Below are 14674 nucleotides of genomic sequence, written 5' to 3' on the forward strand. Positions count from 1 at the left end.
TACCAGAACAGAGGGAGGGATCCTGAGAGGACTGGTGTAGTAGATCTGTTCCAGAACAGAGGGAGGGATCCTGAGAGGACTGGTGTAGTAGATCTGTTCCAGAACAGAGGTACAGGGGTTATCAACTGTACTACAGGGATGAAACGGAAGTCACAGAAAATTGAGGTGGTGGTGGCAGCTGCATAGAGGTATTTGGGTGTGAGAGTCCCCCCTTCAGCAGTGAGGTAATGGGAGCCGCTACCTGACCAAAACCCCCGGATAAACCTCTGGTAGTAATTGGCAAACCCAAGGAACCACTGCACTTCCTTTACCGAGGTGGGAGTCGGCCAATTACGCATGGCTGCAATGCGGTCACTCTCCATCTCCACCCCTGACGTGGAAAGGCGGTACCCTAGGAAGGAGACAGACTGTTGGAAGAACAGACATTTCTCAGCCTTGACGTACAGGTCATGCTCCAACAGTCGACCAAGCACCCTGCGCACCAGGGACACATGCTCGGTGCGTGTAGCGGAGTATATCAGAATGTCGTCAATATACACCACTACACCCTGCCCGTGCAGGTCTCGGAAAATCTCGTCAACAAAGGCCTGGAAAACTGATGGAGCATTCATCAACCCGTACGGCATGACAAGGTACTCATAGTGCCCTGAGGTAGTACTAAATGCCATCTTCCACTCGTCCCCTTCCCGGATACGCACCAGGTTGTAAGCACTCCTGAGATCCAATTTTGTGAAGAAGCGCCCTGTGCATTGACTCGATCACACTGGCGATGAGAGGCAGCTGGTAACTGTACCTCACAGTGATCTGATTGATACCTCGATAGTCAATACACGGGCGCAGACCTCCATCCTTCTTCCTCACAAAAAAATAAACTTGAGGATGCAGGTGAAGTCGAGGGCCCGAATGTACCCCTGCCCCAGGGATTCGGAGACATATGTTTCCATAGCCACCGTCTCCTCCTGTGACAAAGGATACACGTGACTCCTGGGAAGTGCAGCGTCTACCAGGAGATTTATCGCACAATCCCCCCGTCGATGGGGTGGTAATTGAGTCGCCCTCTTCTTACAGAAGGCGAGAGCCAAATTGGCATATTCTGAGGGGATGCGCACGGTGGAGACCTGGTCTGGACTTTACACCGTAGTCTCACCGATGGAAACCCCCACACACCTCCCTGAGCACTTTCGTGACAACCCTTGAGAGCCCTCTGTTGCCACGAAATAGTGGGGTCATGACAGACCAACCAGGGTAGGCCCAGCACCAGGGGAAACACAGGAGAATCAATAAGGAAGAGACTGATTCTCTCCTTGTGACTGTGTAACCATGCTGAGTGAAGCGGTGGCCTCCCTAATCAGCACGGACCCTAATGGTCGACTATCTAGGGCATGCACATGGAAGGGCATATCCACAGGAACAAGGGGGATCCATAAACTATGGGCAAATGAACGGTCAATAAAATTCCTATCTGCACCTGAATCTACGAGTGCCTTATGCTGGGAATGAGGGAAAAACTCAGGAAATTTAATAAACACATACAGTGCCTTGCGAAAGTATTCGGCCCCCTTGAACTTTGCAACCTTTTGCCACATTTCAGGCTTCAAACATAAAGATATAAAACTGTATTTTTTTGTGAAGAATCAACAACAAGTGGGACACAATCATGAAGTGGAACGACATTTATTGGATATTTCAAACTTTTTTAACAACTCAAAAACTGAAAAATTGGGCGTGCAAAATTATTCAGCCCCTTTACTTTCAGTGCAGCAAACTCTCTCCAGAAGTTCAGTGAGGATATCTGAATGATCCAATGTTGACCTAAATGACTAATGATGATAAATACAATGCACCTGCGTGTAATTAAGTCTCCGTATAAATGCACCTGCACTGTGATAGTCTCAGAGGTCCGTTAAAAGCGCAGAGAGCATCATGAAGAACAAGGAACACACCAGGCAGGTCCGAGATACTGTTGTGAAGAAGTTTAAAGCCGGATTTGGATAAAAAAAGATTTCCCAAGCTTTAAACATCCCAAGGAGCACTGTGCAAGCGATAATATTGAAATGGAAGGAGTATCAGACCACTGCAAATCTACCAAGACATGGCCGTCCCTCTAAACTTTCAGCTCATACAAGGAGAAGACTGATCAGAGATGCAGCCAAGAGGCCCATGATCACTCTGGATGAACTGCAGAGATCAGCTGAGGTGGGAGACTCTGTCCATAGGACAACAATCAGTCGTATATTTCACAAATCTGGCCTTTATGGAAGAGTGGCAAGAAGAAAGCCATTTCTTAAAGATATCCATAAAAAGTGTTGTTTAAAGTTTGCCACAAGCCACCTGGGAGACACACCAAACATGTGGAAGAAGGTGCTCTGGTCAGATGAAACAAAAATTGAACTTTTTGGCAACAATGCAAAACGTTATGTTTGGCGTAAAAGCAACACAGCTCATCACCCTGAACACACCATCCCCACTGTCAAACATGGTGGTGGCAGCATCATGGTTTGGGCCTGCTTTTCTTCAGCAGGGACAGGGAAGATGGTTAAAATTGATGGGAAGATGGATGGAGCCAAATACAGGACCATTCTGGAAGAAAACCTGATGGAGTCTGAAAAAGACCTGAGACTGGGACAGAGATTTGTCTTCCAACAAGACAATGATCCAAAACATAAAGCAAAATCTACAATGGAATGGTTCAAAAATAAACATATCCAGGTGTTAGAATGGCCAAGTCAAAGTCCAGACCTGAATCCAATCAAGAATCTGTGGAAAGAACTGAAAACTGCTGTTCACAAATGCTCTCCATCCAACCTCACTGAGCTCGAGCTGTTTTGCAAGGAGGAATGGGAAAAAATTTCAGTCTCTCGATGTGCAAAACTGATAGAGACATACCCCAAGCGACTTACAGCTGTAATCGCAGCAAAAGGTGGCGCTACAAAGTATTAATTTAAGGGGGCTGAATAATTTTGCACGCCCAATTTTTCAGTTTGATTTGTTAAAAAAGTTTGAAATATCCAATAAATGTCCATCCACTTCGTGATTGTGTCCCACTTGTTGTTGATTCTTCACAAAAAAATACAGTTTTATATCTTTATGTTTGAAGCCTGAAATGTGGCAAAAGGTCGCAAAGTTCAAGGGGGCCGAATACTTTCGCAAGGCACTGTACATGTGAGCAACGGGGCTCTGGGTGAGCCTGGTGCCAACTCACCTGGGGTGACATGACTCCCTGAGGAACCCCCCCAACACCGACCAGCAGTGTGCCCTCGGCGGCCACAGATGGTGCAGGGAATGGCCCCTCCTCCGGTCGCCCTAATCACACCACCTCCCAGCTCCATTGGCGTCGGAGTGGAGTTGCTGGGGGATGGAACTGACAGGCCCCGATCCGGACGTCCGCGGGTAGCCACTAGGTTTTCCACCCAGATGGACAGGTCCACCAGCAGGTCCAACGTGAGGGTGGTGTCTCGGCAGGCCAACTCCCGACAGACATCCTCGCGCAGACTGCACCGGTAGTGAATGATCAGGGCCCTGACGTTCCATCCCGCACTGGCGGCCAGGGTCCAGAAGTCCAAAGCGAAATCCTGCGCGCTCCTCGTCCCCTGCCTCAGGTGGAGCAGATGTTCACCCAACTCTCGACCCTCAGGCGGGTGGTCGAAAACTGCCCTTAAGCGGCAGGTGAACTCTGCGTAATGGTCCAACGCTGTGTCTCCCTCACTCCGTAAGGCGTTGTCCCACTCCAGGGCTTTGCCTGAGAGGCAGAAGACGAGGGCGGACATGCTCTCACATCCCGAAGGAGCCGGGTGGACGGTCGACAGGTAGAGCTCCAGCTGGAGGGGGAACCACTGGCATCCTGCAGCTGTCCCATCATACTCCCTCGGGAGCGCGAGCTGAATCCCGCTGGGACCTGATGAAGGAGTGGACAGTGGGGCCTGCTGTAGTGGGGTTGGTGAAGGCATTGGAAGACCTCCTTCTCTCCCGTCTATCCATCATCTGCAGCACGCGATCCATGACGGTGCCCAGACGTTGCAACATGGTCGCGTGCTGCTGGACACGCTCCTCGACCGCCAAAGCGAGGCCGTCTGCTCTTGCTGACTCCATTTCTGGTGAGTGATTCCGTAATGCGTCTGTGTGTAGCTGGTGTAGATGAGTCATGCGCAGGACAGCTGATATGAGTAAGGTACGAAATTTTACTCAACAATAATCACAATATACGTCAAAAAATCCAAGGCCACAAATACGGACCACAATACAATAAACAATCACTCACAAACAAACATGGGGGAACAAAGGGTTAAATAATGAACAAGCAATTGGGGGATTGAAACAGGGTGTGTAAGTCAAAGACAAAACAAATGGAAAATGAAAAGTGGATTGGCGATGGCTAGAAGGCTTGTGGCGTGGACCACCGAACGCCGCCTGAACAAGGACCGACTTCCGCCGAAGTCGTGACATTTCTAGTAAGTGTATGGTAGGGTAGCTGGTCACCATAGCATCGCCCACCTGTAGCACGCGCTCTAGCAGGTATATCTCTCTGGTCACCCCCAAAACGAATTCTTTCTTTGGCCGCCTCTCCTTCCAGTTCTCTGCTGCCAATGACTGGAACGAACTACAAAAATCTCTGAAACTGGAAACACTTATCTCCCTTACTAGATTTAAGCACCAGCTGTCAGAGCAGCTCACATATTACTGCACCTGTACATAGCCCACCTATAATTTAGCCCAAACAACTACCTCTTTCCCTACTGTATTTATTTAATTTATTTATTTATTTTGCTCCTTTGCACCCCATAATTTTTATTTCTACTTTTTTTATTTCTACCATTCCAGTGTTTTACTTGCTATATTGTATTTACTTTGCCACCATGGCCTTTTTTTTGCCTTTACCTCCCTTATCTCACCTCATTTGCTCACATCGTATATAGACTTGTTTCTACTGTATTATTGACTGTATGTTTGTTTTACTCCATGTGTAGGGTATTTAAATAGTGGAGTAGGGTGGGGATTTGTAGTGAGTGTAGGGTTAGATGGTAGGGTATTTAAATAGTGGAGTAGGGTGGGGGGTTGTTAGTGAGTGTAGGGTTAGATGGTAGGTAATTTAAATAGTGGAGTAGGATGGGGGGGTTTTAGTGTAGGGTTAGATGGTAGGGTATTTAAATAGTGGAGTAGGGTGGGGGGTTTTAGTGTAGGGTTAGATGGTAGGGTATTTAAATAGTGGAGTAGGATGGGGGGTTTTAGTGTTGGGTTAGATGGTAGGGTATTTAAATAGTGGAGTAGGGTGAGGGGTTTTAGTGTAGGGTTAGATGGTAGGGTATTTAAATAGTGGAGTAGGGTGGGGGGTTTTAATGTAGGGTTAGATGGTAGGGTATTTAAATAGTGGAGTAGGGTGGGGGGGGGTTTAGTGTAGGGTTAGATGGTAGGGTATTTAAATAGTGGAGTAGGGTGGGGGGTTTTAGTGTAGGGTTAGATGGTAGGGTATTTAAATAGTGGAGTAGGGTGGGGGGTTTTAGTGTAGGGTTAGATGGTAGGGTCTCTAAATAGTGGAGTAGGGTGAGGGGTTTTAGTGTAGGGTTAGATGGTAGGGTATTTAAATAGTGGAGTAGAGTGGGGGGGGGGGTAGTGTAGGGTTAGATGGTAGGGTATTTAAATAGTGGAGTAGGGTGGGGGGTTTTAGTGTAGGGTTAGATGGTAGGGTATTTAAATAGTGGAGTAGGGTGGGGGGTTTTAGTGTAGGGTTAGATGGTAGGGTATTTAAATAGTGGAGTAGGGTGGGGGGTTTTAGTGTAGGGTTAGATGGTAGGGTATTTAAATAGTGGAGTAGGGTGGGGGGGGTTTAGTGTAGGGTTAGATGGTAGGGTATTTAAATAGTGGAGTAGGGTGGGGGGTTTTAGTGTAGGGTTAGATGGTAGGGTATTTAAATAGTGGAGTAGGGTGGGGGGTTTTAGTGTAGGGTTAGATGGTAGGGTATTTGTTGATTTATTCATGTTAATTTTCAAGCAACGTGGAAGGGAGTTATACTCCAGTCTAGTGAGTGGCGGTAATGCAACATTTTTTGGATGCCAACCACCGTTAAACCTCATCGAAGAAGAAGAACGTTAAACTGCACCACACCGCTAGATGGCTGTCCAGGTTAACTTCGGTGTCAGCAGCTCATCTGGTGTCAATCAGTCTGATTTCTCAGAGGTTTCGTCCAAAAGTCCTATCGACTGTCTGTGATGTTATTTCCCCCCTCTCCATGGGTTTACATGTGATGCAGGAACATGTGTCGCCAATATGCAAAACGTCCCGGTATGTAGGTGAGCATGCATGTTCCCCATGACGCGTCAGACACCGTGAACGTGCTTCGGGCTGCTGTTACTATAATGCAATGGCGGCGGTGCTGTGCACCAGAGATGGATGAGTTACCGGTTCAAATCCGCTCGACGCAGACACCGTGGATTAGTAAACACACCTCTGTCCAGATCAATCGAATTCGTAACTGTTTGGTGATTTAGCCTCAACGTTACTTTAGGAATGTGTCTAGCAGGGTTAGCTAACGAGCTAATGCCAGTCTGTGCCAGGGTGATGTAGGGCTTTTCCGCACATCTGTCTGCAGTAGCCACCACCCGCCTGCTAACGTTACACCAGGCAACCGGCTGAACATCACTCCGTCCCTCGACGGGGAGTCTCGGCCCACTCGGACCGGAACATCATGGCTGAGAGGAATTCTACCGGATTACTAATGATGTTGGAACCGAGCCCGGCTATGGCCATGTCACTGCCGGTGGAGGTCCGGGAGAAGCTGGCGGAGTTGGAGCTGGAACTGTCGGAAGGTAGGCGACTCCCGTCCCCGCACACATCAACTACCGCGGACAGCTACGTGTGGAACGACACTGCTCTTTGGCTTTACAGATAATTATCTGCTCAAATTGAGATCAGAAGTAGCCTATTCCACACACAAATCAAGTCCAATCGATGAAAGTACTTTTTGTGATTAATATTTTGAATAGAGTGCTCAGTCGTCAAACTCGTTTATGAGGACTAGGTGTCGGCCGAGAGGAATGGGACTTATTTTGGAAATTGTCCAAATTACATTTGGGAAAGTTAAAAGGAAGAGATCCCAAAGTCATAAAATAGGCTAGTATTTAATTATTATTAATAATTTAAACCACAGCTGTCTGACACGTGCCCTGGTTAATGTCATGTAGCTTACTAATATTCTTGTGACATGGATGTTTTTCTTTCCCCAATTTGTTTATGCAAAAGTATGATGAGGAAGACATGGAAAAGAGGACCACCGTATTGCATTGTGGGTATTACATGTAAAACCAGTGGTTTATACACACACACACACACACACACACACACAGAATGCCAACGTCAGACAATCCATTTCAATGTTAAGGTTGAATGACACTGTTGATGATCAGATAGCACCAACTCTGCTTTATGCTGTTTGAATAGCCTACCAACTCTATAAGAATCAGTTTTTCCTCAGTGGGAACAGTATTGAAGTTCATTACTCTTTCTACAGTGTGCTACTGACAATGCAGAACCTGTAACGAAGGTGCCATCAGAAAGTGAAGGTGTGGCCAATCACAACGTTCAAGGCTATCTGTGCGTTGGCAGAAAAGTAGTGAAGCGGGCCTCCCCAGTGCCATTGCAGTGCTTGAGGCATCGCTACAGACCTGGGTTCGATCCCAGGCTGTGCCACAACCGGCCGTGACCGTGGCCCAGCGGTGTCCTGGGGGGGCTTTACTTGGCTCATTGCGCTCTAGCGTCTCCTTGTGGCAGGCCCGGGCACCTGCAGGCTGACCTCTTTCGTCAGTTGAACAGTGTTTCCTCCGACACATTGGTGCAGCTGGCTTCCGGGTTAAGTGGCCGGGTGTTAAAGAAGCATTCCATTGAAAATGAATGTACTTCTGGTGTACCGAAATGCAATGATGCCCCTGGTGTGATCCAGGCATTACTCTGAGCCATCTGAAGGATGCAGTGAGTAAGTAACTTCCTCAATACCTCCTGTCTACATGGGATGAATGCACCAACAATTGATGCTCAAATATAAACACAGACACTTAACCTTGGTCCTGTTATAGCTGATCAGTGTGCTGCTCACTGTACACTCTTCAACCCTCCCCCCTCAGTCCGGAAGATCAAACCCCTGATTCCACCTTTACTCAAAGTCAAATTATTCTAGTTGCTGGTGTTGAAAAGAGAAGAGGGATTAATTTAGAAACGGAACCACTGAGCCACTCTAAACTGCCCTGCAGGACTCCATGTATCAGGAAATGGGTATCAAATGTCTTTATTTGACCTTTATAGTCCCATTGAGACTAAGGTCTTTTAAATATATTTTTTTTTACAAGGGAGCCATGCATTTGACAATTTCCACATTTTTATAGGATACAAGAAACAGTTGAAATACACAAGTCATCGACATCTCTCAGCTACCAGGTCTTCAACCAATATCTGACACTGTCTGAGTGCCGCTTCTTCATCCAATTTCAACCAGATCTGCAGATTGTTCCAGCAGTGGGACTGAAGTCCAAGCATGTCACAAATGGCACCTTGCTCCCTATGAAGTGCACTACTTTTGACCAGGGGCCATAGGGCTCTGGTCAAATGTAGTGCACTATATAGGGAATAGGGTGCCATTTGTGATGGGATACTTTGCAAGACTCAACATTATGAAGTGAGCAGCTGTATTAGGCCATGCAGAGCCTTAGCAGTGACCTATATATTATTATCTGATTAGATTGAGGACTAGTGATGGTTTCAGTAGTGACCTATAGATTATTATCCGATTAGACTGTGTGATGGTGTCAGTAGTGACCTATAGATTATTATCTGATTAGACTGTGTGATGGTGTCAGTAGTGACCTATAGATTATTATCTGATTAGACTGTGTGATGGTGTCAGTAGAGCAGAGGGACTTTTTCTGGTCGGGTCTAAGGGTGTTACAGTTTATTATTTTAATTCACCTTTATTTAACCAGGTATTTATTTGTTTTATATATAACATCAACCTAACCCTTTATTTAACCAGGTAGGCTAGTTGAGAACACCTTTATTTAACCAGGTAGGCTAGTTGAGAACAAGTTCTCATTTACAACTGTGACCTGGCCAAGATAAAGCAAAGCAGTGCGACAAAAACAACAGAGTTACACATGGAATTAACAAACGTACAGTCAATAACACAATAGAAAAAATCTATATACAGTGTGTGCAAATCTAGTAAGATAAGGGAGGTAAGGCAATAAATAGGCCATGGTGGCGAAGTAATTACAGTAGATGACTGTGCAAGTAGAGATACTGGGGTCCAAAGGAGCGAAAATAAATAACAATATGGGGATGAGGTAGTTGGATGGGCTATTTACAGATGGGCTATGTACAGGTACAGAGTTTGGTGAGCTGCTCTGACAGCTGGTGCTTAAAGTTAGAGGGAGAAATGGGTCTCCAGCGCAAAAAAAAAAAATAGCAGTTCGTTCCAGTCATTGGCATCAGAGAACTGGAAGGAAAGGTGGCCAAAGTGGGTGTTGGCTTTGGGGATGACCAGTGAGCTATACCTGCTGGAGCGCGTGCTACAGGTGGGTGTTATGGTGACCAGTGAACTGAGATAAGGTGGGGCTTTACCTAGCAAGACTTATAGATGACCTGGAGCCAGTGGGTTTGGCGACGAATCTGTAGCGAGGGCCAGCCGACGAGAGCATACAGGTCACAGTGGTGGGTAGTATGTGGGGCTTTGGTGACAAAACGGATGGCGCTGTGATAGACTGAATTCAATTTGCTGAGTAGAGTGTTAGTCAGTTTTACGAGGGTATGTTTGGCAGCATGAGTGAAGGATGCTTTGTTGCGATATAGGAATCCGATTCTAGATTTAATTTTGGATTGGAGATGCTTAATGTGAGTCTGGAAGGAGAGTTTACAGTCTAACCAGTCACCTAGGTAGTTGTAGTTGTCCATATATTCTAAGTCAGAACCGTCCAGAGTAGTGATGCTGGGCGGGCAGGCAGGTGGGGCTGCGATTGGTTGAAGAGCAGGCATTTAGTTTTACTTGCATTTAAGAGCAGTTGGAGGCCACAGAAGGAGTGTACGGGATAGGCTGCCATTACTAGACTACTAGACTAGAGCCCTTTATACAGGATAGGGGGCCTTTTGGGAAGTCTGTTGTGAGCTGACCAGCGTCCCCAGGGAGACAGAGGGTTCCTGTCCTCATGGTCTTTGTGTTTGTCAGGAGTGGAACCAGATGTCCTCCTCATGGTCTCTGTCTGTGTTGTCATCCTGATGGTGGTCTGTCTGTGTTGTCATCCTGATGGTGGTCTGTCTGTGTGTTGTCCATCCTGATGGTGGTCTGTCTGTGTGTTGTCCATCCTGATGGTGGTCTGTCTGTGTGTTGTCCATCCTGATGGTGGTCTGTCTGTGTGTTGTCCATGCTGATGGTGGTCTGTCTGTGTGTTGTCCATGCTGATTGTGGTCTGTCTCTGTGTTGTCCATGCTGATGGTGGTCTGTCTGTGTGTTGTCGATCCTGATGGTGGTCTGTCTGTGTGTTGTCGATCCTGATGGTCTCTGTCTGTGTATTTTCCATCCTGATGGTGGTCTGTGTGTTGTCATCCTGATGGTCTGTGTGTTGTCATCCTGATGGTGGTATGTCTGTGTGTTGTCAATCCTGATGGTCTGTGTGATGTCATCCTGATGGTCTGTCTGTGAGATGTCATTCTGATGGTGGTCTGTCTGTGTTTGTCAGGAGTGGAACCATTTTAAATGTTTTTGTTTTAGTCATTTAGGAGAGGCTCTTTTATCCAGAGCAACTTGCTCTTCAGTGCATTTATGTCCAGGTAGCTCGGTGGTAAACCACACATCAGTCAGTACATTTTTCCTCAGCGAAGTCAAGTACTGTTAGTTCACCAATGGCTTTTTTGGGGTGGGGTGAGGAGCTGGTGCCAGTGGTGGGTGCTGTGGAATTATTTAAGATGCTCTTTGAAGGGGTAGCGTTTCAGATGTTTTCAGAAGATGGGCAGGGACTCTGCTGTCCCATCATCAGGGGGAAGATGGGCAGGGACTCTGCTGTCCCAGCATCAGGGGGAAGATGGGCAGGGACTCTGCTGTCCCAGCATCTGGGGGAAGATGGACAGGGACTCTGCTGTCCTAGTTTCAGGGGGAAGATGGACAGGGACTCTGCTGTCCTAGATTCAGGGGGAAGATGGACAGGGACTCTGCTGTCCTAGTTTCAGGGGGAAGATGGACAGGGACTCTGCTGTCCTAGTTTCAGGGGGAAGATGGACAGGGACTCTGCTGTCCTAGTTTCAGGGGGAAGATGGACAGGGACCCTGCTGTCCTAGCTTCAGGGGGAAGATGGTTACACCATGATTTTCCAGGACAGAGAAGAGCTTAGGCTGAGCTGGAGATGCCTTCCCGTAGGGGTGGGAGGGCCAATAGACCAGAGGTGGCAGAATGGACTGCTTGTGTTGGGCATAGTCTGAAGGTAGGGAGTTGCTCTGTGAGCAAGTACCATGGTCTTGTAGTGGATGTGAGCTTTGACTAGAAGCCAGTGGAACCAGAATCTACGTCTGTCCAGCTGTTTCCTCTTCCTTCCTGTTCTCTGTGTGTGTCACTTCCTGGTCTGGTGGAGCTCTGCAAGCAGCAATGGTCTCTCTCTCTCCTTGTCTTTGCTGTGTCTCTCTCCTGTCTCTCTCCTTGTCCTTGCTGTGTCTCTCTCCTTGTCCTTGCTGTGTCTCTCTCCTTGTCCTTGCTGTCTCTCCTGTCTCTCTCTCCTTGTCCTCGCTGTCTCGCTCTCCTGCGTTCTCACTCTCATTGGACTTAGACATGCCCTTATTTTCCTATGCAATGATGACTTTAGATGGAGGAGCTGCTGCCCCCTCCCCCGGCCCTGTAGCCAGTCACCCCCTTCTAGCAGCTCTGTTGGGAGTCTAGCAGCAGCCCGATAGCATTAGCAGCCCTGTTGGGCTTCTAGCAGCAGCCCGATAGCATTAGCAGCCCGATAGCATTAGCAGCCCTGTTGGACGTCTAGCAGCAGACCGATAGCATTAGCAGCCCTGTTGGGAGTCTAGCAGCAGTCCGATAGCATTAGCAGCCCTGTTGGGACCTCTAGCAGCAGCCCGATAGCATTAGCAGCCCTGTTGGGAGTCTAGCAGCAGCCCGATAGCATTAGCAGCCCTGTTGGACGTCTAGCAGCAGACCGATAGCATTAGCAGCCCTGTTGGGAGTCTAGCAGCAGTCCGATAGCATTAGCAGCCCTGTTGGGACCTCTAGCAGCAGTCCGATAGCATTAGCAGCCCTGTTGGGAGTCTAGCAGCAGCCCGATAGCATTAGCAGCCCTGTTGGACGTCTAGCAGCAGTCCGATAGCATTACCAGCCCTGTTGGGACCACTAGCAGCAGTCCGATAGCATTGGCAGCCCTGTTGGGACCTCTAGCAGCAGTCCGATAGCATTAGCAGCCCTGTTGGGAGTCTAGCAGCAGCCCAATAGCATTAGCAGCCCTGTTGGACGTCTAGCAGCAGACCGATAGCATTAGCAGCCCTGTTGGGAGTCTAGCAGCAGTCCGATAGCATTAGCAGCCCTGTTGGGACCTCTAGCAGCAGCCCGATAGCATTAGCAGCCCTGTTGGGAGTCTAGCAGCAGACCGATAGCATTAGCAGCCCTGTTGGGAGTCTAGCAGCAGTCCGATAGCATTAGCAGCCCTGTTGTGACCTCTAGCAGCAGACCGATAGCATTAGCAGCCCTGTTGGGAGTCTAGCAGCAGTCCGATAGCATTAGCAGCCCTGTTGTGACCTCTAGCAGCAGTCCGATAGCATTAGCAGCCCTGTTGGACGTCTAGCAGCAGTCCGATAGCATTAGCAGCCCTGTTGGGGCCTCTAGCAGCAGTCCGATAGCATTAGCAGCCCTGTTGGACGTCTAGCAGCAGCCCGATAGCATTAGCAGCCCTGTTGGGAGCAGCGGTCCGATAGCATTGGCAGCCCTGTTGGGACCTCTAGCAGCAGTCCGATAGCATTAGCAGCCCTGTTGGGAGTCTAGCAGCAGCCCGATAGCATTAGCAGCCCTGTTGGACGTCTAGCAGCAGACCGATAGCATTAGCAGCCCTGTTGGGAGTCTAGCAGCAGTCCGATAGCATTAGCAGCCCTGTTGGGGCCTCTAGCAGCAGTCCGATAGCATTAGCAGCCCTGTTGGATGTCTAGCAGCAGTCCGATAGCATTAGCAGCCCTGTTGGGACCACTAGCAGCAGTGTGATAGCATTTGCTGCCCTGTTGGGAGTATAGCAGCAGCCCGATAGCATTAGCAGCCCTGTTGGACGTCTAGCAGCAGCCCGATAGCATTAGCAGCCCTGTTGGACGTCTAGCAGCAGCCCGATAGCATTAGCAGCCCTGTTGGGAGTCTAGCAGCAGCCCGATAGCATTAGCAGCCCTGTTGGGACCTCTAGCAGCAGTCCGATAGCATTAGCAGCCCTGTTGGTAGTCTAGCAGCAGTCCGATAGCATTAGCAGCCCTGTTGGGAGTCTAGCAGCAGCCTGATAGCATTAGCAGCCCTGTTGGGAGTCTGGCAGCAGCCCGATAGCATTAGCAGCCCTGTTGGGAGTCTGGCAGCAGCCCGATAGCATTAGCAGCCCTGTTGGGAGTCTGGCAGCAGCCCGATAGCATTAGCAGCCCTGTTGGGAGTCTGGCAGCAGCCCGATAGCATTAGCAGCCCTGTTGGACGTCTAGCAGCAGCCCGATAGCATTAGCAGCCCTGTTGGGACCTCTAGCAGCAGTCCGATAGCATTAGCAGTCCTGTTGGGAGTCTAGCAGCAGGCTGATAGCATTAGCAGCCCTGTTGGACATCTAGCAGCAGCCCGATAGCATTAGCAGCCCTGTTGGTCTAGCAGCTGTTGGGAGGCTTCCTGCTCTGCTGCTCAGAGGGACTGGGAGAACGAGTTGAACTGCACTCTACCGGAACAGAATGCTTGTTCATTTGGCATATTATTTAGTAGTGGTACACTAGTGGGCCTACACCGTTCATATTGACACAACAGCATTGATTTTCATCTGGAAGATGGATGGTTGGTTAGAGTGCTATATTTTTCTCCTCTCTACTCAGACTCCTGTTGCTAATGTAAGTTCTATTCCAGCTGTATTCAACTATCATTGTTTCTGAATGGGCTAGCACCGCAAACATCCCACAATCAGCAGCTTATACCCAAGTGATATATTAACCAGCCGTGAATGTCTTTGCAGTGAAGTAAATAATTGGCTGTGTGACGGCACTACCAGACGTGTGACGGCACTGTTTGTTCTTTGAGTTTCGCGTCTTGTTTGTTTTTGCAGGAGATGTACTGTCTACATTACAGCTCCCCACCAGGACACATCTAGTCTACATTACAGCTCCCCACCAGGACACATCTAGTCTACATCACAGCTCCCCACCAGGACACATGTAGTCTACATCACAGCTCCCCACCAGGACACATGTAGTCTACATCACAGCTCCCCACCAGGACACATGTAGTCTACATCACAGCTCCCCACCAGGACACATGTAGTCTACATCACAGCTCCCCACCAGGACACATGTAGTCTACATCACAGCTCCCCACCAGGACACATCTAGTCTACTACTGTCTCAGTGCTGCTCCCCTCTGAGGTACATTCACCCTATGGCTCTCCTGATGTGATATAAGAGACAGGAAATGAGCTGATGGTTCCTCAGGGTCCTCCA

At 48.6% G+C, this 14674-nt stretch overlaps 1 protein-coding gene across 6 annotated transcripts in view; it reads left to right on the forward strand.

Moving 5' to 3' along the window:
* The first annotated feature begins 6092 nt into the window (after nucleotides 1-6092).
* The window catches only part of dip2a (disco-interacting protein 2 homolog A), a 190050-nt gene continuing 181468 nt past the window's right edge, over nucleotides 6093-14674 (forward strand). For 4 of the 6 annotated variants that reach the window (XM_031805489.1, XM_031805491.1, XM_031805492.1 and 1 more), the window contains exon 1: nucleotides 6572-6800. In XM_031805489.1, coding sequence (XP_031661349.1) covers nucleotides 6680-6800 — 121 coding nt within the window. In that variant the 5' untranslated portion in view covers nucleotides 6572-6679. Of the gene's footprint in view, nucleotides 6801-7233; nucleotides 7277-14674 lie in introns of all 6 variants that reach the window. The other 2 variants (XM_031805490.1, XM_031805488.1) reach the window with 2 other exon arrangements.

The sequence above is a fragment of the Oncorhynchus kisutch genome, linkage group LG26 (genome assembly GCF_002021735.2).
Source record: "Oncorhynchus kisutch isolate 150728-3 linkage group LG26, Okis_V2, whole genome shotgun sequence".
Classification (NCBI taxonomy): Eukaryota; Metazoa; Chordata; class Actinopteri; order Salmoniformes; family Salmonidae; genus Oncorhynchus; species Oncorhynchus kisutch.